This window comes from Gopherus evgoodei, chromosome 5, assembly GCF_007399415.2.
Source record: "Gopherus evgoodei ecotype Sinaloan lineage chromosome 5, rGopEvg1_v1.p, whole genome shotgun sequence".
In the NCBI taxonomy this organism is placed as follows: Eukaryota; Metazoa; Chordata; order Testudines; family Testudinidae; genus Gopherus; species Gopherus evgoodei.
The window spans coordinates 72,836,338-72,864,307 of NC_044326.1; the positions used below are offsets into that span (position 1 = coordinate 72,836,338).

Here is a 27,970-nt window from a genome sequence, read left to right on the forward strand (position 1 = left end):
TGCCGTTCTGCCTAGTGAGAAGGAGCCGCCGGTGCTGCTGTCTTCTGGGGTCGCGCTTGGAATGCTGCGGCTCCCCAACGTTCCACAGCCGAACGTCTGGACACCACCGTGTCGCTCTCTGGAGCGCAGCCCCGGTTGCTGAGGAAGGCGGTTGCTTGCAACACGCTACGTGGGGAGCACGGATTACAGCCGCAGCGACGGGGCCACCTCTGTGAGCATTTCTATTGGGCTTCGGTTCAGTTTCTCGTCTGTTTTCCATCGCGGCGAAGGCGAAAGGCTTCCTGAGGCGCAACATTAAAGTAGGAGAACATCGTGGGGAGGAGAGATCTCGGGCCCCGGCGATCGCACTGAAAGGCTAAGTGGAAAAGAGGAGAGCTGGCTCACCTAGGAGATCGGCATCGAGCTTGAGGTTGGATTTATTCTTATAACTTTTAGCTTCCTACAGAGCACTGGTGGGCTGTTTTGGCATCAGGGTCGGATTAGTCGCTGGACACAATAGGATTGATCAGGACCCCAGCTGTAGGGAGCAGCGGTGGAACAGACTGCCCGTCAGGGAAGCGTGACCATGACCTGCTATTGATTTTCCTCATAGGTTGGGTAAGAGGCTCCCACCTGATGATGATGATGATGATACTCTGGGCAGGCTGGGGCAAAGGGGCCCTCTGTGCTGGAAGGGGGAGGCTGACCCACCTATCCAGGCGTCCTGCCAGCTGAAAGATCAGAAATAGTGATCCCTGAACCACCACACCTGTAAAGGGTTGGGGGGGGAGAGGGAAATTCTACTGATATGACCCCCAAAAGACCCCCCTGCTAGGGGAAGAATCTTACAATTCAGTTGTCTTCAGATTTTATTTGCTTAACAAGCTATACAAGTGCTGACAGAGTATAGGTAAAGGATTCCTCAGGTACAGCCTACCCAGGAGAGGGTTGTACACTATGTTTGGGGGTTGATTGCCTTTGTCCATTTGCCATTGCTAACCATTGCTGATCCTATGCTAAATGGATACATAGTACAATGCCATCTCTGTCATCTCTCTCTGCCAGGATCAGGCACTTTTTCCTCATCACTTTTGGATGTCTGTTATGGTTTCTGATTCTTGGAGGAAATATTTGTCTCACTTCCTTATATTTGTGCTGTTGGAACAGAAAATCTCTCTCTGTCTCAATCTCTTCTCTGCAACACTGTCTGCACAGTTGCCTTTTGAGCCATGCCTTTTTTTGGGTTTAGAGTGTGCTTTGTGCCTCCCAATTTCCATCTCCAGTTTGTGGTCACTCATTCTGTATTTGGTGAGATTCAGCCTTAGTTTTGCACATTTCACTGTGGTGCTCTGTTCCCTGAGTTCATTACTCTGACTGGGATCTGCAGCAGTCCTGCCTGTTGCTGTTTTTGATTTGCAGTATTGTCGATCCCAATTATTCAAAAATCATGAAGTCCAAAAGGATGGAGGCTGCCAGGGCACTGTGTGCCTAAGAAGTGGATTGCTTTAACCCACCCCGTTGTCACCCACAGTAACATACAAGTTGTCATATCAGACCAGCAGTCAATCCAGGATCCTGTCTCTGAGGGTAGTCAGTGCCAGATGCTTCAAAGGAAGGTGCAGTAATCCAGTTCAAAAGATTACTAAATAATCTGAACAATAATGAATGCCTGTTCTTAAAGCACCGCTTCATGCAGCAGGGAAACCCAAGAGATCAATCAAATATTAGGCATTCCTATTGCACCCATCACTATAATATCTACCTGTGGTGCTTCCAAGAAGAACCTGTACTCCTGAGAGTATAAAACTAATGAGGCCAAAGCCTTTTCTCTCTGGAACCTTAAACTCCAGTGTTCCCTGTTTAACTTGGAATTTTTTATTTTGGGAAGTATGAGGTTGGACAGTAGATTTTTGGCACATTATTATACTCCTGTGCAGAGGAGGAAGGGAGGTATTAATTCAGCAAGTAGCACCTTTAAATAAAATAGATCTTTTAAGGAAGTTTTTTTATTGGGCTATTTTAATCTAAAGTAAAGTCAGCATGATTGTATTTCACATTAATTAAAAGTTTTGATCAGTACAACAGTTTCATGTGATATCTATCTAAATACCATGAGTGCCTTAAAGGGACAACATTCCTACAGTCTTCAACTTCTGACAATGTCATCATGCGATGTTACTTTAGCAGTACAATATAAGCAGTATAACAGGACAATCAATTGTAAATAACAAATAAGGACCACCTAGCAGTCATATTTTTAGTACATTTTGCACAGACCAGACTTTTATACAAAGGAGTAAAAGTTTCTAACAATCTTACAACATTGATACCTCTTTCAGTCAGTAATTTGCAGCTTTTCAAATAGATCTCTCTGATGAGCAACTTGCTTGACATTGTTTTAATTTCCAAATGGTCCTTCAGTGTTTTTTAATTGAAATGTTTTTAAAGTAAAAAAAACTAGCATACATTTTTAGTTTTTTAAAACTATACATTTTAAAACAGTTTTCCTACTCATTGCAACAGGGTAGACTAGAGGTCTGCTGTACTTTGACTCGTTTTAATGGAAATCATGTTTGCAGGATTTGCATCTTTGGTTTGGTTTGTTGTGTACAGACAGCAAAAGCATATTTGTTTGTATTCGTGCAAGGGATAATAAAATCCCTTTCTTTTCTCTCTCTATATAAGCCTTTTAGCTTAAAGTACTGTATATCAACACTGATTTATTGGACAGAAAAGCTGCAGCTTTTCTTCCACCATTTTATAACCACCACAATGCTGTAAAATATTCATGAGTTTAAACAGCTCACATTAAAACAAATATAAATAAAGCTCTTCCAAATAGCAAACCATCTACCTGGGAGAGAATGGGGACAGGTGATAAATCTTTCTTCTGTTTTTAATTGTATACTTATAGATGTGCATCACTGAAGAGTTTGCAGTTTGAGCTGAAAAGAATTAAAACACAGTTCAATGAAATAAAACAGCAAAGGGAAAAGGCAGTAGGTATTCATTGCATGCCAGTAAAGCCCTGCTAAAACCCCATATTGCACAATTTCCCTCTTTAACAATCTGAGAAAGGCCCATTCTATACTATAACAACTGCAGTGTTTGGGGATGGGATTAAAATGTGTTAGTTGTCCCGCAAAACTGAAATATGATTCAGTCTTTGGTGGCAGACGGAACCAAACTTTTACCATGTCCCCAAGTTGTGCTGCAATCCTGCAAACAGTCAACACTGTAGCATAGTTCAGGAAAAGAAACTCAAAACATAGTTGGTTCTATTTACACTTCAAGACGAAAATGATTTTTATCTGCTTTCAAGGAGTACCACGTTATACCCTCTTCCCAAACTCTCTCATCATTACAATGTAGATGAGTCCAAAGCTCTTCTCCATTTCTGTAGCTACCTAGCTCAGAATCTGAAGACGTAGGCCAGATCTATAGTAGGAATGCTTTGGCACCATAGCCAAACCAGTATAGTATATCTGCAAAGCACTCCTAGTTTGGACACAGCTAATGCCAGCAAAACTTCACTTTTCCCAGTATAGCTTATTCCAGTTTCCCCGCACCCAAGAAAAATAAGCTATTCCAGTTTTGCTGATTTAACTCTGTGTACATTGGTGGTGTCTGTTAGAGATCACACCTCATCACACCCTTAACTGACATAGCTATACCAGCAAAAGTTTGTAATGTAGACCTGACCCTAAATGCCCCCCATCGGATCCTTTTTTGTCAGGGCAAAACAGGTTGCAGGTTAGGGCCAGTGTGTGACTGTGTATATATCTTGTCATTGAGTGCAATCCTAATTGCATTATTTAGTGCTTTAAACTGAAAATTCCTGCATTTAGTTCGTACAGTGTAATTTCCTATCCATGTACAGGCATGTCCTAGAAATGCCACTGCCAAACAAAGGGGATACTATTACTCCTTCCGATTACCATAATTTAATTAAATCACTCATGGCCAAGTGCAGAGCATCACAATGCATATCGAATGAGAAGGCAGAACAGGGAGGATAGAAATGAAATGTCTTCCCCTACTACAAGCCTGCAAAAAGGAGTCAGTCATTTTGTCTCAGAGCTGATCTACAGGCAGACTTGCATCAAAATAAAAAAAGGTGTGAATTAAAATAGTGTTAGTTATTTTGGTGAAATGTAGTAGTGTAAATTCAGAATAAAAGTAGCTAAAGTCATTAAGGGCTTATAGTGCAGACACAGTTTTTGTACAGTTTAACTATTTGGTTAGGGATGTAATTTAAAAAGAAATTAATTTATTATATCAGTTCAACAACTAGTAAGGACACAGCTATATTGGTAGAAACGGTGCTTTTCCAAGTATATCTTATTTCCTTAAATTTACTGGGATAAACTGTACCAATAGGGTTCTGCTTTAATTATGCCAAGTTTCAATCCAATATAGTGAAGTGATATACAAACTATGTGTTTAGACAAGATGTAACAAACTTTGTTTTTCTTTTCATGAAAAAACTTTATTTAAAAAAATAAAAATATTTGTACTTTGATTTAAACATTTGCAGCCCAAAGCTGACAGCCTTATGGCTGGCGCTTGGGAAGAAGAAAGTGAAACTGACTATATACAAAAGTGCCCAGACCATTCTGTTCTCATTATCCAAGCTGAGTTGAGGGCAAAATACAAAGAGTACAAAAGAGCATAACGAGTGAAAAGTAAACCAGATATTTAAGTCTTTCAAATTTAAATAATCTTAGGTCCTGCACATAGAGCCATGCGACTGGAGCCTACGCCCCAATGACTTCAGTTTAGCTCCACACAAGCATGAAGTTCTGTCCTCATGGGTCCCACTCTGGGATCAGGGACTAAGATGCTGTTAACTAATAGGTAAAGAAATCCAATAATTTTTAACTTGACATATCCTTTTAGATCACAATCATTAACACACCTAAACTACAGTTAATTATACCTTGCAAGCCACCCTTGACAGTTCTGAAGTGGTCATAATCACAGTGTTAGTGCTTAACCTCCTTGTACTTCATCCTGGAGGTCAGTAAGTAAAAACATGTCAGTAAAATGTGGTAATACATGCATATGACAGATTACATATTTTTATATAATAACTGTGGCCCTCTGAAGGTTGGTGGGAGTTTTTATATACAAATTCATTATTCTCCTGTTACTGAAAGAGGAGCCGTAAGCCTTACATACACTGCACTGAAAATACAAAAGACTGAAACTATTCAGTTGTTTAGAAGACATGATAAACCTTTAAAAATGTTTATATAAAATATGATTAGTCATGAAAAGCCTTTACTATTTTATTTAAACAAAACCTATATTTTATCTTGATCCCATTAAATATCTATCCGAGCATTCTATATTAAATGTAAAATGTGAGTTTGGGGTTTTTAGAATGTGTATTTAAAGGACTAATTTCCTCCCCATCAGCTAGGAAAACCAATTATATTTTAGCAAAGTGGACTTTTACGAATACAGTTTATGGAGTGGGGAAAGAGGAAAATAAATATATTGGGCCCAATTGTCCATTGCCTTGTCCCTTGCATAGTTACTTACTCCTGTCCCAAGTGGGTGTAAAACACTAACAAATCAGATTTCTCCAATTGTTTACACCCATGGTAGGATTTTACATCCACTTGATGTAAATAAGAGATGAAAGGTGTATGAAGAAAATGAGAAATACACAGAAGCCAGTGGGATGAAGAAACTCACAGAGAGGTGGTATTCGGAATCATTGTGGGGAGATTCCATATGCCTCTCTTCTCTGCTATTCCTACTCCTTTCAACCAAAGGGATTTAAGTCCCTGATCTATCTGTGTTTAGTTTGAGTGATGAAGAAGTAGCAGTGTAAAAGCCATAGCCTAGGGTATGCCTGCAAAGAGTTAAGCAAATATCTCATAAAGTGACACAGCTGTTTCTGGAGTAATAGCTTTGTGTACCAAACCATGAAGCACAGACTGCCTGACCTCCTAAACAAATACAACTGCTAAACACATCCTGATGATTTATGCATCAGAGCTCTTTATTATTGTAGTAGAAACCTTGAAAAAGAGTATATACCTAATCATCCAACAAATTTACTGGACATGAAATTCTGGGTTTAAGAGACCTCTTTGCTACTGATTCTACAGCAGATCTTTCTATGTCTATATAACCCACAACTCCCTAATGGAACATGTCCATCAAAATGCAGCAGAAGTAAGCTTCTTTACTGAAAAAAAAAATATTAAGTTTTTTTGAGTACTTAATTGGTAAATTGGGAATTTATTAAGATGCTTTGTCCATGTGAAAAACTATATTTTTACAACTTGCAGACAAGAAGCCTTCTAGTTAACGTATTCTCTAAATGTATCTGGCTAGATATCCACTTTACATGGAATAGATGCTGGTGATACAATTTCGTTTACACTGAAGTGTATAAAGGGTTTTGCTCAGATGTTTGGCATAGATCCTCTACACTGCCGCACATGAGATCCACACTCCATTCCTTAGGTCATCAAGGACCGGGGGAGATTCTTGAGGAACTTAATAATCCTTCCAGATAATTACAGAGCAGCAAGCTTCATCTACTCATTTTAGGTTGACTGGATTATGGGCCTTGAGGATGGTTTGGAGAGGGGTGGAATTTAGGTCCCAATCCAGTAAAGCACTTAAGCACCTGCATTCCTTTAAGTACAAGAGGTCCCATTGGCTTGGGACTATTCATATGCTTAACTGCTTTTCAGGATTAGGATCTCAAATAGGAAGAACAATTATTGAGTGGGATTCTGCTGATCTGCTTTGCAACTGTGTAGGTATATTATAAACCTAACTGTAAAGCAGAATTTTCTTTATTGGCTGTGAATTTCCTCCTAGTTCATTGAGTGTTAAAATATGATGTGCAGCTAGTGCTCCTTAAACAAAGAACTTCATCATAAAGTATGTCACTCATTTTAGAATGACATTTATGTCCATCACGTATATCTTATTGCTTGGCATTTTATAACTGTAACTTATTAGTGTGAATCTCAATTTTGAAATAAAAATTACGGAAACCTTTACAAAGGGTAAAGAAAAGAAACATGTCTCAAAACCTCCTGTAGTGTTACTGCTGTCTTTAACAAGTAGCTTAGAAGGGTTTCTTTATTAATATGACTCTTCTCAGTAACATAGTTTTGTTATCTCCTCAGAGCCAGTGTATGTCTCTGAATTCTCCATTTTGCCTGCTTTCGCTATTTATTGTTGTTTGTCACTTTACAAACAAAAGGACAAATTCCTGCCTGAAGTAGCTTAGTAGGGTCTTTAAGCTATAGACTCCTTTATACCTTTACTTGTAAACAGCATTCCTAGTTAACAAAAACAGATTAGTTTGCAAATACTGAATTGTCCTAGTGAAGACCATCCCACCTAGTAATCCATCTGTCAGTGGTCAATACCACATTTTTCAGAGTAAGGTGCAAAAAATCACCATAGTAGAGAGTTATGTACTTTGAAGTATGACGTTTTATATCCCTTCCATACTTCTTTGGCTAGCTTTCTTTTTTTAATCCCTATTACAACTGGATTTAACTAGATAATGTCATTTTCTATATAAATGCCCAGGCTATTTTTTATTCTTGTTTCGCTCCTGGCTTTAATGTTATCTTGTGGCAATGAGTTTCATATGCTAATTATGTGTTGTGTAAAACATTATTTCCTTTTATCAGTTTTAAATTTGCTGCCTTCGATTTCATTGAATGTACCCTTGTTCTGGTATTATGAGAAAAGGTAAATAGGAGTGCCTGATCTATTTTCGCTATACCGTTCAATATTTTGTATACTTTAATCACATCCCCTCTTATTCGTCTCCTCTCTGAACTATATAGTCTTCTAATCTTGTTCTTAGACTAGTTCTGCTTTATCCTTTTTGAGATTAAGTTGAATTGAAGAGTTTCTGAACATGAGAAACCTAAACAATATGAGATAAAAGCACAACTTTAGATTTCTAACTACATACAAAAGAGAAATTATTTTTATTATTCCAACACTTACACATATCTTCTTGGGCATGTCTGCCCTTGCCATTTAAAGCAGAAAAAGTCCCTTTTGTGTGCAAAAACCATGGGAGCATCTACACTTGCCAGTGACTTTTTGCAGTGAAACTCAGAAGTTTCACCGCAAGAAGAAAACCACCTCCACAAGAGGAGTATAGTTCTTACCGGGATGCTTTTGCGGTGATGTGCAAGTAAGACATGTTCTTCCTGTTTACACAGCTTTTAGCCTCCGGAGGATATACCACAATGCCTAGGTGACCACTCTGGCCAGCAACTCTGCTGCTCTGATGCCAGGTAAACAGACATCCACCCCTCCCCCTGCAAAGCCCCGGGAACTTTGAAACTCCCCTTCTACTTATCTGGCCAGGTGACAATGCCTGCTCTGCGGAGCAAACAATCCCCTGCTTGGAGCAATGCTGAGCTATTGGAGCTGATCAGTGTTTGGGGAGAGGAGGCTTTGAAGGGACCCAGATGCCCCGATCGCACACACACCCTTCCCACAAGACCCATCGTCAAACTGGAGAGAAATGCACTGTTGGGTAGCTGCCCTAGAGCACTGCTCTCATCTGCAGTGGAAGTGCTGCTAATGTAAACACTCTCTGATGCCTCAGGAATTAAGCGCTTTACTTTCACCAGTTCCCTATCACCGAAGAAATTTACAGCGCAAAAACTCTGCAAGTGTAGACATACCCTTTGTGTACGTAGAGATCTGGTCCTTCGCATAGTTACACAGTCTTCAGACAGGTCTTCTCGACGGTGCTTTCACTCTTTTCTCCTTCTTTAGACTTACATGGTAAGGCCATAGCGAGTCTTTACTGGCTCAGGTCAACATCTAACTAAACTCTTACAGTTTATCCGTCTCATTAATCTGTCTCCTCATTCTAGAATACCACTACCCAAAATGATAAAGGAATGCTAGAGGGGAGTTGCCATGGTGACTCTAAGTGTCATTTCTAGAAGCTCTTAAGGCTTAGACACAAAGCCATCATTACTTCACATGTCCCTTGTTACACTGTATTTGGTGTCCCTAAGGCAATTCTCATATTTGTGCCTCTCACAGGTTGAGTATGACAGGACTAAAGACATTTGGCTAGCCATGCAGCTCTTTCAGCGCACCTAAGGCCCTAACCTGCCTATGAACATCTCTGGTATTTACAACACTTCTCTTGAGAAGATATAAGTGGCAGAATGGTAGGATGTTTGTTCTCACAGGGACCCGAGGAGAAGGTTCTGAAAGATTATAAAGGCAACTGAAATCAGCTGTAGAGACAGAGAGACGTGCTTCAAGCTGGAAGCCATTAAACCAGTCAAGGAATCAGGTGCCTGAAGCTCTAAGGAAACGGTTAAGTCATGCAACCATTGCCATCCTAGTTAGAGACAGTAAAGAAGGAAACAGGAGAAAAGTCATGAGGGTACAAGCAAAGAAATATCCCAGAGAGACTGAGAAGATTCTGTCATGTCCCCTTTAGAACCACTGCTTTTAGGATGATAGTTTTATTAACAAGAGGATGACAAAAGCCACACAACTTGCTACCAGTTGTGAATGAACTGTGTTACTATTCATATGCCAGCCTAGGCCCTAACAGTTTAATCTTTTATTGGGTGGTTCGCACTCTTGAGCCTCTGAACTCCCAGTGGTCTTTTGACCCTTCTGAATGACATATATAAGTCTCAGTGCCTGCATTTCTGCTCCAGTAAAACCTATTCGCTTTTGACAGTTGTCCACTGTATAAACATATTGTCTCTAAGACCAGAAAAAGGGATGAGTGTGAAGAGAAAAACCAGTAAGTAGTATTTAAATATCAGGGGTTAACTTTTTAACCATGACTTTGTAGCATTGTCCTCATGACTGCCAGTCAGGTGGTGGTTTTTGTGCTGCGGACAACTGAGAACAAGGATGAAACCAAAGTTCTCTTTCCTTTTTCTTCATATTTACAGACCAAGCAAACTAACTCTGGACTGTTAGTGTTCCTCAAACTATAGAGACACCATTTACCCATTATACAATGAGTTGATTTCTTTTGGTTTGCTGTTGAATTGAATAACCTATAGCACTAGATAACAGGGATACATGTTATTATTAGAAGGAGAACAAATTAAGATAGACTTAATAAGCCAGAACAAGGTATGCATCAATGTCTCTCTTTTGTGTACCCCTATTCAGAATGACCAGTTGAGCACAAATTCAGTACTTCTGAGTGCAGTCTCTTCATCTCCTATCAGTTTATTTGGTTTTTCAGGGGTAAAACACCAGCTGTACACTTTGGGTATGATATTAAAAATAAAAACCCAACTGGTCAATCAGAACATGGCTGCATGCAATTGATATCCCCAACAGTCTCTGAAATAATGAGAGAAAGACCTTCTAGCTTGGACCAATGTTTATTTCTGGGTAGGAAAATTTACAAGCCTTATAGTTCCTCTCTGCTGTATTGTGCACTTAAGAGGAAATGCCTATAAATATTGGCCATATATGACTGCGGGAACATTGGCAGTGCAGCATGTTCTGGGAAACTCCCCCACATAAACAATATACAGTTGACACCCAAACAGAGTTTGTGGTCATGTCACCTGGAAGAGATGTATGCCATGTTCCCCTCAGATGACACGATTTCCAGTGGAATTCTCTAAGGAAGTTAATGCTGATTCTTGCAGTATTACTTTTAGCTGTTCAGTTTCTACCAGCTTTGTGAGGGAAGAGGATGAGAGAATACAAGTTCAGACTGGAGACCAATGGCAGATGTGTTGTTATGAGAAAAGTTGCCCAAAACAGCACGTGGAGGGGCAGATGTTGCACATCTGTGTGCCAAGAGCCCTGGGGTGAATGCTGAGATTCCTCATGAATCCTCAGATTCCATCCTAGTAGGTGATCATATCTTCTCTCTGTCCCAAGGAGATAACACAGCACAGCTAAAGATTCCTCTTTCCACAGGAAGGAGATCATTTGGCTATACGAGTAGGGTGTTTTTTAAAAAAACTTCTTTAGACTTGAAGTCTGATTAATTCAATAATTGGCTTATACAGATGTGTCTGTTCATGCGCCAAAGACAGAAATAACTACATTATTTACAGTGACAAAGATCAGTCATTTATAATTTTTCCCCATTCTGTGACAAAAATCCTCACATAACAGTTATTGGGTCTCATGAAAATGATGGGATTAATTTGTGTACGTAACAAAATATACTGCTTCAGCTGTTGGGATTTGGGGAGAAGTCGAAAAACATTTCAGGATGCTGGGTCTGGGCCTAATGAACTCAATGGAAACTTGGACTGAGTGAGGACTGGAGGATCGGATTCAATCTGCAGATGCGGGGGTCTCAATCAGGACTTATTTTGTGTTTCCATTCTTTGTTCCTCTCTAATAGCACTTTGGCACAGACCGAAGAGGATTTCCTATAATGTTTAGTTACCCTGGTGTCTTTTGTAGTATCTGAAAACATTTGTTGCCCAAGCCCAAAGTCCAAAATACTGTTTAGGATTTTTCAGAAATGCCTGACCCTTGCACCTTGGAAAGTATTTAGCACTCCTCAGGAAACCTTTCGCACATTGCAGATAGAAGCAGACCGAGATTGCTGTTGTCTCCATCCACTCTGGTTTGAAAATATCACTGGATAAGCTTTTGATAGACGGTTGGATTAATTCTATTTACTTCAAACCTAAATGCATCTCTAAGGGCACTTTCAACTGTTTTAACATTGTACAATCCAGAAATCCCATGAGTGGCCGAGGGTCTAAATGACTTATGCAAGGTCACACAGCGAGTCAGTGGCAAAATGAGAAATAAAATTCAGAACTGCTGACTCCTAGATCTTGCTCTTACCACTAAATGTAAAACTATTTAATTTTAAAATGTTATGGACCATACCTTGATGATGTATTCTTCACATTTGACTATGGACAAAACTTGGAAAAAGTTCATTGACTGAGTTTGAGTTCTGACAATTCATTTGCACTGTACATGCAGCCTATCAGAAAAGTGTAGTTTGGAACCTTTAGTGATGATCCATCCTGGTAAATAGAGGAAAATGTTTCACTACTCTAACAGTAATGCCAATCTGTGTGTAATCAAGTTAATTGTTCTGTATTGTAGAGATGGGAAAAAAACTTGGATGAGTATTGCCAGGGAAGGACAAATTCCATTTAGAATAGAGAAAAAGAGGCCTTTTTAATTTTATTGCTCCCTTAATATATGGAACTGACCTAGTTTTGCCAGCAGTCATATTTTTTTCCTTGCTTAGATGCCACAGTGATTTCCATTGTTAACCAAAATCCTTAAATAAAATCAAACTGCTTTGCAAAGGAAAATGGAGACTTGGAAATTATTTAGATGTTTGCAGTTCTCTATATTTAGATCTCAGAATAGTTTATTTCTGCTAATGAACTAAGTTTTGCTGATTTTGAATGGCTAACCGTATGAAACCTATCCACATGCAGGACCAGAAAGACATGCAGAAATACAGGATCTATATGTGTGGATGAGATGATGGTGTGGGGAGGAGGGTTTTAGGTTTGTTAGGAACTGAGGAATCTTTTGGGAAAGGAGGCACCAATACAGGAAAAATGGTTCTGCCTAAACCAAAATGGAACCAGACTGCTGGCATGTAATATTAAAAAGGTTATAGAGGATTTTTAAACTAAGAGCTGGGGAAAAGCAGACAGGTACAAGGGAGCATATGGTTTGGACAGAAACATCCCTCAAGGATGCATTTATTAAAGAAGAAAGTCTGAATCATAGTAAAGAGGATAGGAAAGAAGTTGGTAAAGTACAGGTATGAGCTAGTGACGAACAATCAAAATTTGAAAGAGTCTCATTTAAATATAAACATGAAGGCAAGCAAATGAATATTGACAAAATGTACAAGTGCTTGTATACAAATGCTAGCAGTCTAAATACTAAGATGGGTGAACTGGTGTGCCTGGCATTAAATGAGACTGTTGATATAATAGGCATCATGGAAATTTAGTGGAATGAGCATAATCAATGGAACGTGGTAACTCGAGGGTACAAAATACAATGACAGAGTAGGTTGTGCTGGTGAGGGAGTGGCACTATATATGAAACGAAAGCACAGGATCAAATAAAGTAAACATCTTAAATGAATCAAACTTTACTATAGAATCTCTATAGATAGAAATTCCATGCTTGAACAATAAGAGCATAGCACTAGGAATATACTACCAACCACCTGACCAGGATGATGGTGGTGATTGTGAAATGCTCGGAGAGATTAGGAAGGCTGCAAAGGCAGAAAACACAATAATAATGGGGGATTTCAGCTATCCTCATATTGACTTGGTATATCATCACCTCAGGAAGGGATCCAGAGAGAGATTTTCTAGACACCATAAATGACTGCTTTTTGGAGCACAGCTTGTCCTGGAATCCACAATGGGAAACACAGTTCTTGATTTAGTCCTAAGTGGAGCACAGGATCTGGTCCAAGAGGTAAATATAGCAGAACCACTTGGTAATAGCAATCATAATGTAATTAAATTTAACAACCTGGGGTGGGAGGATGCCCAGGAAACCCACTACAGTAGCATTTAATTACAAGGGGAACTACACAAAAATGAGGAAGATAGTTAAATGAATATTAAAAGGAACAGTCACAAGAGTGACATGCCTTCATACTGCATGGAAACACCATAATAAACATTAAAAACACCATAATAGAGGCTCAAAATAAATGTATAATCTGAATTAAATAAAACAGAGGACCAAAAAAATGCCACCACTGCTAAACAGCAGAGTAAAACAGGCACTTAGAGGCAAAAAGACATCCTTTAAAAATTCAAAGTCAGATCCTCGTGAGCAAAATAGAAAGGAGCATAAACTCTGGCAAGTCAGGTGTAAAAGTATAATAAGGCAGGCCAAGAAAGAATTTGAAGAGCTAACGACACAAAAACTATCAGGAAATATATTTTTAAATACATCAGAAGCAGGAAATCTGCCAAACAATCAGTGAGACCACTAGATAATCAAGGTGCTAAACGAGCACTCAAAGAAGACAAGATGGGTGCAGAGAATCGAAATGAGTTCTTTACATTGGTTTTCACTGCAGAGGATAGGGGGAAGATCTCCATTTCTGAACCATTTTATTTAGGTGACATATGTGAGGAACTGTCCCAGATTGAGGTGCAATAGAGGACGTTTTGGAACAAATTGATAAACTAAACAGTAATAAGTCACCAGGATCAGGTGGTATTCACCAAAGAATTCTGAAGGAACTCAGATATAAAATTGCAGAACTAGTAACTGTGGTATATAACCTATTGGTTAAAGCAGCCTCTGTACCAGATGACTGGAGAGTAGCTAATGTAACACTACGTTTTTAAAAAGGCTGCAGAGGCAATGCTGGCAATTACAGGTCGGTAAGCCTAACTTCATACCAGCTAAATTGATTAAAACTATAGTAAAGAACAAAATTATCTCACACAGAGATAAATACAATATGTTGGGAAAGAGTGAACATGGCTCTTATAAATGGAAGTCATGCCTCATCAATCTATTAGAATTCTTTAAGGTTGTCAACAAACGTGGACAACTGTGATCCAGTCAATATAGGGTACTTGGACTTTCAAAAAGTTTAGACAAGGTCCCTCACAGAAGGCTCTTAAGCAAACTAAGCAGTTGTGATATAAGGGAAGGTCCTCTCACGGATCAGTAGCTGGTTAAAAGATAGGAAACAAAGGATAAGAAAAAATGGTTAGTTTTCACAATGAAGAGAGATAAACAGCAGGGTTCCCCAAGGATCTGGACTGGGACCAGTGCTGTTCAGCATGTTCATAAATGATCTAGAGAACTGGGTGAACAGTGAGGTGTCAACATTTGCAGAGGATACAAAATTACTCCAGATAGTTTAGCCCAAAGCTGTCGTGAAGAGTTACTATGGGATCTCACAAGACTGGGTGCCCGAGCAACAAAATGGTAGATGAAATTCAGTGTTGATAAATGCAAAGTAATGCACATTGGAAATCATAATCCCCTACTATACATACAAAATGATGGGGCCACTTTCTTGGAGTCATTGTGGATAGTTCTCTGAAAACATCTGCTCAGTGTGCAGTGGCAGTCAAAAAAAGCTAACATAATGTTAGGAGCCGTTAGAAAAGGGATAGATAATATGACGGAAAATATCTTCATACCACTATATAAATCAGTGGTACACCCACACCTTGAATACTATATATGCAAATCTGGTCACCCCATCTTGAAAAAGATATTAGAATTGGAAAAGGTATAGAGGACAACAAAAATGATTAGGGATATGGAACAGCTTGCATGTGAGGAGAGATTAAAAAAAACTGTCACTGTTCAGCTCAGAAAACAGATGACTAAGGAGGGTTATAATAGAAGTCTATAAAATCATGAATGTTGTGAATAAAGCGAATTAGGAAGTGTTATTTACCCCTTCAAATAACACAAAACCCAGGATCACCCAATGAAAATAAGCAGCAGGTTTAAAACGAACATAAGGCAATACTTTTTCACACACCACACAATCAGCCTGTGGAACTCGTTGCCAGGGAATGTTGTGGAGACCAAAAGTATAACTGGGTTCAAAAAAGAATTAGATAAGTTCATGTAGGATACAGGGGTGCTGGAACAATTTGGATAGTGTGGGGGTTCTGAGAGCCATTTAACCAGACTGTAAACCCTATATAGAATGGAAATCACTTCGAGCCAGGGGATACGGCAGCACCCCCTGCACCCCTAGTTCCAACACTTATGGAACTATTGGCTATTAGCCAAGATGGTCAGGTGTCTCCATGCTCCAGGTGTCCCTAAATCTCTGACTTCCAGAAGCTGGGACTGTACAACTGGATGGATCACTTGATAATTATCCTGTCATGTTCATTTCCTCTGAAGCATCTGGCATTAGGCTATGTCGGAAGATAGAGTACTGGACTAGATAGATCATTGGTCTGACCTAGTATGGCTGTTCTTATATTTTTTATGATAGAACCAATAATGGCAACATTAATGTGACATGCTTTTTGTTTTTCCAGTTTAGGTGATTGCTGAGGAGTAGTTGGTATGTAGAATCTTCAGACTAAAACTGCAACTGCTGCTACGGCTAAATTGCTGCTACGTGTCCAGGTGATAAATCCTTCTCGTACACTTGCCACGTTTTACAGTGCTATTCTTGGGAAAATGTATGCATCTTTTCCCAGTAAGAGCGGGGATGGTGATAACATTAGCCTTTGGGTAAGACTAAAATGATGTGTGTCACATGCATTTATGGATATCTCATTATTTTAAAAAGAACTTTTGTAATGGAATATTTATGTCTCATTTTTTAAAATGTATTTATTTTATAGGATTGTTTTCTTAAATGTAAATCTTCATGGATCAGGATAAAACTTTCCTGTGATTTGCTCAGCTTAGAAGGCTGCATTCAACAGACAATTTCCTATCCCAGCTCTCTTCTGAAAGCCTACTGAAGAAAGATGAACATGCTGAACAGCCACCACTTTTTGAACTTCTTGCCAACCATACGCCTTTTCATCTTACTAGCAACTTTGACAGCTGCTGAGGATGTGACTAGTAGCACTTTAAATCACACTGACATGAACTTTGGATCTGTACCTGTGATTATCTCCATAGTTGATCATATTACAGTCAAGGAAGGGAATAGTGCCTTGATTGACTGCAATGTCCAAGGAAATCCTGCTCCACATTACAAATGGTACAATTCCAATGGTTGTTTGCTGAAGGAAGAAGAGAACAGTGGTAAGGCTTTTATGCTCTGATTAATTTCTTACAATGTAACAAGGATCTTGGCATCCACACTTTGTTTATAAAGGACTTTATTATTATATATAGACATGTGTGTAAATGTAACAACCTTATTGTGTTATGCTTTCCTGTGAGGAGGTATGAAAATATGGCAGTCTCCTGGGGTCATGGCAGCTGTAAATTCATTTGTATACACTCTGCGAGAAAACAATTACAGATTTTAGTGGTTTTTTGTTTGTTTGGTTTTTTGTGGCCACACACAGCAGGAAACAAGAAAGCTGAAGAGATAATATAGAAACCAAGGCCGGGTCCAGGGTTTTTGCCGTCCCAAGCAGCGGGGCCGGGGGAGGGGAGGAGGGAGCCACGATCGCCATCAGTGGCAGCTCCACTGCGCCGCTTTCTTCTTTGGCAGCAATTCAGTGGCAGGTCCTTCCCTCCGAGAGGGACCAAGGAACTCGCCGTCGAAGAGCCTGATGTGCCGCCCCTTCCCCTTGGCCGCCCCAAGCACCTGCTTGCTGGGCTGGTGCCTTGAGCCAGCCCTGATAAAAACAAAAAGGGAATTTGTGTTTGGATCCTAGTCACCATTCTGTTCCCTTTGCTGTGGTCTGGTGGCAAAGAGAGGATATAAAATTGGCTTAAGAGCTAGGTATTTTTGTTTACTGCCCAGGACCTGTCCATAACTTTTACTAAAATTACCCGTGACTAAAACGGCCTTAATGATAAGTACATGCTTAAGTCCTTTGCCAGTCCTTTGGGACCTTAGTATTACATAAACTCATTTTTATGAAATTTAAATTTGGGGACAAATGTAAGTGCACATTATTCCTTTTAAGATACAAGTAAGGTTATTGTAGTTTTATGAAGCAGCCATATTGTCCATGTAATAGAATTAATGCAGGACACTTTAAACACATCATAATGAAAGAAGGTTTTGAGTTATTCACATTAAATTCAGGATGACTTGTCTTATCAGTAGCTGACCTGAGAGAAAACCCTGATATGATGCAATGATTGACCCAGCTGTGTGCATCACAACATAATGTTTCTGTAACAGCTTTCTGTATTGTGTCTTGTACTAACATATTTATCCATACGGGTACAGAAGGTAACTGACTGAGCTTCAAGCACAGTATGTAGGAGATAAGGCAGCGTATTGTAATTAGTGCTTTGGAGAGCTTTTACTGGAGCTCTCTCACCAATAGCACTGAACAAGGCACTGTAAATTGCAGGGATAATATTAAGGCATTATATCACTTCAGCTTCAATTTCCAGTATTACAAGTTGTTTGTCCAGGAGGAAACATACCATCTCCTGTAATGGGTGTTTCCTAGCACAAGCTTTTTCCCAAGTGTGTGTATTCCTGTATTTAAAATGTAGTGCTGAATTGTTCTCATGCAACACAAAAACATCTACACAACAGTGTGGGCAATGAAAGGGGTGAAAATAATAAACAACTGAAAAATATTGTGTTATGGACAATTTGTGCTTGGAATCCACATGGTTTGGCTTAACTGCTATTAATACTTCCCAAGGTTAAAACAAGTGGTTGCCTAAGGGAGCAAAATGAATGTTCCCTGTGGGTATAACTCTGCCAATGCAGAGAATTCATGCATGACCCTGTGCACCACTTAAGACCCATTTAAGCCTTTAAATATGAGACTTAACTGGTACATAGGGCCAAGTGTAGGCTCTCTGCACTGTTGCTTTGTATGCCCAACTGAGAACTTTAAAGGTTGCATAATTTTCCAGTTTGTCAATGGCAGCAAAAACCTGTGAGCCAACACTAGTACCTTCTCTACACCCAGAATAGTCTTTGTTTCTCAGCAGGCTTGTGCTTTCTGCCAGAATCTTTTGGCACAAAACCAGACACTGAGTCACAGTCTAAATGCCATTATGTCATTTGTAACAGCTGCAGCAGGAATACATCAGCAAGCCATTTTGTGATTTTACAATGAATAAAGATCCTACTGATTAAGAAGCGGTTTAGCAATATCAATTCTTTATATATTACACTATAAGTGGGGCTGGTCATGCCACCTATTATGAAGGTTGCCTGACACTTCCTTTTATAAGACCCTATTTTTAGTTGCTTATAAGTTTTCCAAACTATTACCATTTGGGCTGAAATTTTCCATGCTGGGTCTCTGCCTCAAACTGAAATTTTCTTTAAAAAAAAATCAGTATAACCAGTTTGGCTGTTTCCAAGGATGAGATTAAAGAAAGATGTGTTGTCTTGCCATGTTAGATTTGGCCTCATTCTAAGCTATTGAATAAAACATTGCAGTTCACACATGCTTGGTAGAGACTTGCTAGCACTTCGGAGCTAAATTCTCCCAAAGATTATGTTCTCATTGGACACGCTCTAGCTCACAGTTGACTTTCCCTATGTTGCTATGGGTAGGACCAGGACCAGGCATTGGAACTGCAAGTGAGACTCTCTCTCCTAGGCTCTCAGTGATCTTCATGGTGTCCAAGAGAAGGAAGTTGCCTGATTCAAATGTACAGGGGACAAGAGCTGGATAAGGGGGTGAGGTGGTGGTAGAAATAGATCGTGACAAGGAGCTTGGAGAGTGTTGGGGGAAAGTGCTTAGAAGCTGGTAAGGGGAGGAGGTAGAAGAAAAAAGAAAATGAGAGTTGGGATAGTCAAGGAGATTGGGTGCCAAGGAGAGTAGGAGCCAAGGAGCTTAGGAGCCAGGGAGGAGGAAACTGATCTCACATTAGGAATAGAGAGTAGATGGGGACTGGCTGAGCAAGTAGACTGTGACTCGGTATGAGGGCGGGGGTTGGGCTGGGGGGAAGAGAAACGGATGTGTTGCGGAGCCAGGATCTGGGGGGAGAACTGGAAGTGACTGGGTAAGGAGACAGACTTGGGAATAGAGGCCTGAAGAGCAGAGATTGGGACTGGCAGGGTGAGAGAACGGGCCTGGGATAAGGATCCCGGGGTGAGAAAGAGACAGGACTGAGACATGGACAGATTAGAGGAGACAGGATAGAAGGAATCAAGCTTATAGGTCGATGTGTCTGTGACCACTACTATACACTGCCCTTCAAAACAAGTCACCATTCCTCACCATTTCACAATTCTTGCATCTGACCTTTCCTTTGCTGTCAGCAACAATCCACTGGCAGAGTTTGTGTCCCATCGCCCTTTAGTGCTAGCGCATATAGGGACTGAAAACCTACAGGGACTCCATTAGTTCAAGTGGCAAAGGACTGTGCGGCAGATCTACAGGTTTCAACCCTGCTGATGACGAAGCAGTATAATGGGTCAGTCTATATGGGGGTCAGTATAATGCCACTTGATGGAATTTCTGTTTTAGAAATTTGCTTTTTTAAAACTTAGGAAATGAGACAAATGAAAAAAAAAAAAACCAAAACCTTGTGTTCAAAGAATGTTAAGGTTGCAAAGCCAGACACTCAAAAGTTAGGAAATGCCAGAATTAAAATGGCCTGTGCAAGCTTAATGTGTAATGTGTATGCATTATGATAGTCTTTAATTACATGGCCACTTGCCGCCTTTTTTCAACAGGACCTCAGTTCCCAAGCTTCAAAATGGGATAATATCACCATCTATTCTTGCCTGACTTCACAATCTTAGCATTCTTTTAATGTAGCCTTTTTTTGGATATAATAGTATAGAGAATTCCACACCCCAGCCTAAAATATTTTATATGATTAGACAAAAAAATTTAGGGCTCAGTTCTGACACCCTTACTCATGTTGAGTAGTACCTTACTCTGTAAGTTGTCTTCTTGTAATCAGCTGGGCTACTTACAGAGTAAGGTACTCAATGTAAATAAAGGTGGCAGAATCAGACCATAGTTAATATTATTTAACTAATTATACTTTTATTATAATATTGTTAGAATACTACATTAATCTAAAAAGTACATTAACTACAAAGTTTCACACTTCTTATTACTGATAACTAACTTTCTAATGTACTAGAGAATTTATATATACGGTCGCTATGAACATAACTGTACTTCAACATTTTTGTTTTGTTTTCCTATTATTTTAATCTGCCATCGTGTATTTTATTATTTATACTGTGACTTAGTACACTGCATGTCTACAACTTCTTCATTCCATAATGTTATATACAAAGTAACATCTTTAGACATGGAAAATTCTGACTACCTTACAACGTTTGGAAGGTGAGGTCCTGATACTGCAAAGACTTATCCACCTGCTCATCATTACACATTTTCATTAGTATTGGGAGTTTTCAGACATTGCAAACTCCATAAGAATAAGAGTGCAGAACTAATAATGTTGGTGGAAAAAATAATTAGGAACTCCAAAAAAGTTAAGTAGGTGTATACATAGATTTTCATTGAGGATAAATGTGCAAACTATGAAACCTTTAGGATGAGCCATATTTTGAGTTAGAATAATTTTCAAAAAGAGGATAGCCACTAATATTCCAAATTGAAGGTATCTTTTCTGATTAATTTTAAATGGCACATAATATGCTTCCGTAGCATAATACTATGAATCCAAGAACTAAAAGAAGCTTTTAAACTAACAAACAACTCTCCACAGAGAGAGAAGATGAAATCGGAAGGAGAGAGAATTAAATACACACGCACACACACAACCCACATCAAGAGGTGAGGTTGCCAGTGCAGGCATTGTCACTGCTGTTGTGTCTGTGCCACTTTCTTTCTGTAATTGCAGATCCTATGCCGCTGCCTTTAGCCACTCTTGTGCTGTTGTACAGAGGATCAGCATGTAAATCCACTGTGTGGTATTCAGGGAGACACAGAAACATCCAGAATTAGTAAAGCTACACTGTCCATTTGTGCTCTACTCTCTGTCCATACTCTGGAATTTAAGTGATGCAAGACCTTAAATCAGCCCTCCACACCCATGGCAAACATCATCTTTTAAGCCAGTCTTGCAGTTTATCAAACCCACACTACAAACCAACTGAATAGGGCATACATATCTCCCTAGTATCTAAATAGTGGTGTTTGTCACTTAAAGATGAAACCTAGCTATTTATATGGGGGGTGGGAAGGGAAGAGGAGCTAAGTCAATATCCTTATAATGTTAGGATGGGCAGAAATGGGAGCAGATTCAAATTTGAGCTCAATTTGATGATCATCAGTCAGCCATGCTAGGGTCAAAGCATGAAAAATTTGCACTTCTAACTCTTGCAGTAGAATGTAATGATCAAATGTATCAATAATGTTGCATAAATCAGTAAAGATTGCTCCCAATAAGCTTCTTCAGATAAAAAAAATATCCACCAACATGTGCACAAGATTTTATTGAGCAACAGCTTGATCTGTTGGTGTGGCCCTGCTCTTTCCTCTGTCGTCACACTCCCTGCTGTCTTGTCACTCCCTTTGTCAAGTCATGTTTCAAATTAGACTGTAAGCTCCTTGATCCCTAACATACTTTTGGGTGTGTTGTAAAGTTAACAGTAACAAGATGATAGGAGATACTGTAACAAAACACCAGAAAATTTACAATCTTCATTGGATTCAACAATGGACTAGGTGAATTATCAGTTCTTCTATCTCAAACTTCTATTATTCATTAAAATTCAGCATTTTATGAAGTACAGCGTGAGTTTGGGATGCTGTCCGCAGTAGGTTTTTAACTTGTTTGACTCTGATAGATATACAATACAGTTCATTTTCGATAGTGAGACATTTTAAAAATGCGACCTGAGTATAATCAGTGACTTTCACAGTAGCTGAAATTGTATTGTGGTTGGATCCTGAAAGCAGACATGTTTTTGTGACAAGTGATTCACTCTAGCATAGTCTACGTTATTGCCATTTTTCTAAATTCTGGAGCCAGTATGACAAAACTAATGATTAAAATGTGATACTGACCATGTAAACAAATGTTCTGGACTGAATTCTTCTATATCTTTCCTGCAGGAAAATGGTGGTTTCTTGACAATGGGCTACTGAACATTACCAGCGTGTCTTTTGATGATAGAGGTAAATACACATGTGTTGCTTCTAACATGTATGGCACTGTGAATAATACTGTGACTCTGAGGGTCGTCTTTACCTCCGGAGATATGGGGATCTATTACATGATTGTCTGCCTCGTAGCTTTTACCATTGTTATGATCTTGAACATTACCAGGCTGTGTATGATGAGCAGCCATCTGAAGAAAACTGAGAAAGCAATCAATGAGTTTTTCAGAACAGAAGGAGCAGAGAAACTACAAAAAGCCTTTGAGATTGCTAAGCGTATCCCAATCATCACCTCAGCCAAAACTCTTGAGCTTGCCAAAGTAACCCAGTTCAAGACCATGGAATTTGCTCGCTACATTGAGGAACTTGCCCGAAGTGTTCCTCTGCCACCTCTCATCATGAACTGCAGGACTATAATGGAAGAAATCATGGAGGTGGTTGGCTTGGAAGAACAGGGACAGAACTTTGTACGGCAAGCAGCAGAAGGCCAGGAGACTACTGATGGAGATGATATGTTTATGATTCCTAATGCACTAAAGCGCAGCGACTCTCCCACAGCTGACTCTGAGGCATCATCACTGCATGAACCACCACAGCAGATTGCGATAAAAGTGTCAGTTCATCAGCTGTCCAAAAAGGACTGTATAGATGACCAGTCACAAGACAGTGTGCAATTAGAAATTAAGGAAGAAGAGATTCCTGAAACACCAGCATCTCCTACTGACCTAGTTCCTGAGCCTTCTACTGAACTAAACTCCAATGATATAGCATTGGCAATTGACAAAAATACGTGTTTTATTTATGAAAGCCATGTATGATAATTACTCTGTGAATCTATGCATAGAAAGAATATCAGGTGGAGCTCCTTTAAAAATAGATATTGTACTTGCCACTAAGCCTTACCTGGAGACTATCATAGCAAAAGCATGCATGTCAATTATTTGATATTTTCTTCTTTGAGTTAATTTTACTATGATGTATGACAGAGTAATTACTATTATATTAATACTAATTGCTCTTTTTGGTTTAGGAGTTTTTTTCAGAAACATTTACCTCAGCAATTTCTAGGTTGTTGTCAACTTCAGTGACCTCCTGGAAATCATTTGTAGTGTTAAAGACACCTAGATTTACTAAACATAAAATTGTTCTTCATTTTTCTCCTTCTGCTTCCTCTCTTCCATCCGCTGCCTTTTTGTATAACTGTTTCCATGAATTTGAAACATTGCCCAGGAGGCAGGATTTCAGTAGCCAAACAAAATCCTAGTTAGATCCTATTTACCAAGCACCTTTGCCAAGCTGCATTGTGAATTAGAGGGCTATTAAGAAAGGTTAAATTTGTCTTTTTCATTTGAGACCATTTTATTTATGTTTAGACAGTGGGGAAATAGGTTTCCCTACCCCTTAGACTGAAGAAGACAATAAGTGTTCATTCACACAGATGATATACAGTGTATTTGTTTCTACAGAAGAGAAAGCACTTTATTTCTGCCAGAAGGCTACAGTACAAACGTGGAGTAGATTTTTTTTCATATATTTAGCTATCTGTTGACTTTACCAGAAGTCTATATTGAGAAGGACTCTGGGTGTCCAAAATTTATTGTCTGTTTTGCTTACATGGTATGAGTAAATGGAACCAGATGACTTTATATAACCTGTCAGGAGTGTGGATTCAGTAAAAGTATTGTACACTCCAGTATTTTGTTGCAGATGAAGCTGAAGTGGTAAAAGATCCTTGTTTATCAGGATTTCCTTTTTCTGCAATGTAATTTCCTGATGAACAAAAACAAGTGCATCCATAATCATAATCTTTTTAATCTGGCAATGAGTCAAAAAATTTAGTCAAATACTTGCTATTAAGTCATAATGGTCACCTCAGTGCATAAAAATGGACAATGATCACAAACTGTATTATGATAGTACAATTGATTTGCTATTTTAAAAAATCATCATCAAATTGAGATCTCCTGGGGTGAGGGGATTCACTGACATCTAGCAAATGTGACTCCAACTGTATATAGCTTTCATAATAATGGCAAGTGAGGCATATGTCTGTCATTGGAGATTTTTAAGAGCAGGTTAGCCACCTGTCCGGGATGATCTAGAGAAGACTTAGTCCTTCCTTGGCTGGGAACTGGACTAGAAGACCTCTTAAGGTCTCTTCCAGTCCTACAATGCTATAATATTAGGATCATGGAGTTACGCTCAGATATTAATGAACTGCAGGGGTGGGGGAGGGAAGGGGGCTAGTGTCTATTTCAGAAGTACTGTAATCATATGCACTACTGGATGAGCATGCAAAGAGATCACTTACAAGATAGAATTTGTGCATGATGAACAGTATGTTATTTAATCATCTGATACACAATTCACTTGGAACTGCTGAGCAGACCATGGTCTGCTCACTTTGGAGAAGCATTAGATCAAGTGTTAGAAATAACCTGGAGTCTCTTACTCCAGAGTGTTGTAGAGAGAGAATTCATTTAGACTGCTGAGAAATTGGTGGGCGTGGGCCACCCAGACATTTCCCAATAGCTGTCACAGCTAGTACAATTTGAGCAGTGCTGATGTTTGGCTTGGAGGAGATCAGATATGTTCACCACATAAATAGTTGGGGGCAAACAAGGTCACTGAAACTGCAGCCATCAGAAATGGATAACAATGGTGGTGGTAGCCCTGAATGGAGTGCTGAGTATCCTCAGGACCCAGTTCAGTTACAATCCACTAAAATACACTGAAGTAGCTAAGATATGCACCTGCCCTCACCTGTAGAATATGGAAAATGTCCCTTTCCTTACATTTCTATGACCAATGGGTATGAAAAAAAATAAGAGGCTCAACTGGACTAATTTTTTTTTAGGGTGATATCAACTGTATGTGCAAGTTATAGCCATTTAGATGCCTAGCTATTTGACTGCACCCAGTAGTCAGGTAATTCGACATCTAAATGTGAACTTCCACAAACAGTCATATGCCGGGGCAAGGCCTCTTTAAAATTTGGCCCAAAATGTATCACTAGTTGCAGTTACGTGAAACAAATCTAGACCATACTATGCAGAAGAAGAGACAGGAATGTGTTAGAAAGATGTCATCATGACCTGTTGAGAGTGAAAGTGCTCACCAAGTGAAATACACGGTAAGCTTTTCATCTGAAGTACATTTTTGTTTTATGTTCTTATCCTTTTTGTTTTAATCAATTATTTGCTCTTGGTTAACAAAAAGAAGATTTTACATAAAGCAAAGGTGGAAGTATGCACTGAGTTCTTTTAATTTGTCTTAATTATTTATACTAAAGAGAGAGATTGATATTCCTAATTGTTTAATGTTTAGCAAAAAATGGTTTCATACTATAAAGTGACTTGCCTGTTGCTCAGTGAAAGTAATTTTCTCAGGAAGAGCCACACTGTTCTTCATAGCAGAATGCTATAAATTTAGGAAGAGATTACTCCTCTAGTTTGTGAGCAACTCTGGACTGCGGCTTTGTCATCTCTTGAGTTCATATAGGCGCCACAATGGGGCTTAGGTTCCTAAACCCCCAGTTTTAAGCACCACTGCCATCTATAAAATCCCCTCTCAGCTGTCACCTAACCCTGGAGGCAAAGAGATAAAACAAATCAATATTTTGAAACCAAAAAAATAAAACTTATTTAAATTAGATATTTTGTATTTAAATTAAATTCAGATTTATTTTTAAAAACTAAATCTATTTAAAAATACATTTGAAAGTGACAACCTGTGTTGAAGGCTAAAATTATTATAAGCTATTAAAACTTGCTGCCAGGTTTTCAAGAAAACCATACCCATGAACTGGTGGAAGTTACTGGAACCAAAGTTTGTTGAAATACTAAACCAGCTTCTGACAGCAGTAGCCTCTTCTGCAATTGCAGAGAGAATATTTTCCTCATTTCAGTTTATTCAGCTAGTTAAATTCAGTGACTAGTTCATTCAAAGTTAAGAAGCCAATTGGGAGTTGAAAAAGCAGGAAAGCTTGTTTACCGTCTCGTACTTGAAGAATAAAAACTAGGTGTGAGAGAATGAGATCTACTAGTTCTAAAATCTCAAAGGGCACGATGACTAGAAACAATCAGTTCAATTCATTAACTACAGTTAATATTTCCTTTGTTTAATAAATCAGTTTTAAATGCAAAACATATTTTGATAAACTTTTTTCTTGTGTATTCAGCACTCGTAAGGTAGTTTTATTTAATAAAAAAGTTAAAAAGCTGTTTCAGTGCACTTTTAATTAAATTTGAATTTCCATCCAAAGAGAGCTTGATACACATCACAAGTAAAAATAAATAATCTGGTAAATAAGAGATGCATCATTCACCATTTTCTAACATGATAAAATTTTTAAAAAATAAGAATCTGAATAAATGTAAATTAAGCTATATACTTGTTTAAATAAATATGTATAGATAAATTACATCCTACTGGTTAGTAAAGAGAAGCACCAAAGATTATATTTAGGTGAAAATAACATGTTTTAAGAGTACTAACTAATGAGAATCAACCTTTCTTTAGGAAAATAATTAAAAAGTACAAATGCAAAACACGATTTATATTAATTATTTAAATCAAGGTTTCCTGCTTGGTGATTTAAACCATGATTAAAATTGGTGATTTAAATCAATCCACCTTGCATGTAGGCACCTAAAGTCCTAATGTAAAAGTTCCTTCAGAGCCTGAGAGCTTGTGTATACTGCATGTTAAATCGGCACTGCTGCAATCAATGCAGCTGCATCAGTTTAGCGGATCTGGTGAATACGTGATGAGTCAATGGCAGAGCACTCTCCTGTCAATTTCAGTACTCTACCTCCCCGAGAAGCGCGATGTAACTGACTTTGACTTAAGCAGCAGTGTAGACCAGGCCTAAGTTTCTGCCTCTGGGCATGTACACTGCTGCTCTAGCAGGCACCTGGACACCCATCTCACTCCTAAACCCCAGTGCAATCATCAAACCAGGTGGCGATGGGCAGAGCAATGCCTATTCCATTTCAATTCCCACCTTGTGTCTGATGAGGAGAAGGGGTTTGAACAGAGGTTACCCATCTCAGTGGGCTATGGGCTATTCTAATGTGACTCTCAATCTCTTGGTGAAGCTTTCCACTTCGTATTAAATATTAATTAGGCCACTGGGGGAGGAAATAACTCTACAGCCTAGTTATCAGGGCATTCATGACAGAAGTAGGAGACCCCTATTCAAATCCCTTCTCCTTCTCTGGGAGCAGTGGGAATTGACCCTGGTCTCCCACATCTTACCCTAACCACTGCGGGCCTAAGGGTTATGATGGAGGTTACCTCCT

At 39.1% G+C, this 27,970-nt stretch overlaps 1 protein-coding gene across 3 annotated transcripts; it reads left to right on the plus strand.

Annotated features, from left to right (window-relative positions):
* On the plus strand, positions 1-26,282 carry MFAP3L (microfibril associated protein 3 like). Of its 3 annotated transcripts, none has more exons than XM_030565128.1 (4): positions 1-409; positions 15,996-16,194; positions 16,308-16,719; positions 22,623-26,282. In XM_030565128.1, exons 3-4 carry the CDS (start codon positions 16,437-16,439, stop codon positions 23,483-23,485), a joined length of 1,146 nt encoding a protein of 381 aa, XP_030420988.1. In that variant the 5' UTR covers positions 1-409; positions 15,996-16,194; positions 16,308-16,436; the 3' UTR covers positions 23,486-26,282. The 3 variants fall into 3 exon arrangements, with proteins under 3 accessions (XP_030420988.1, XP_030420987.1, XP_030420989.1); XM_030565127.1 differs by having other exon boundaries at positions 15,996-16,086; XM_030565129.1 differs by having other exon boundaries at positions 16,001-16,086.
* The last annotated feature ends 1,688 nt before the right edge of the window (positions 26,283-27,970 follow it).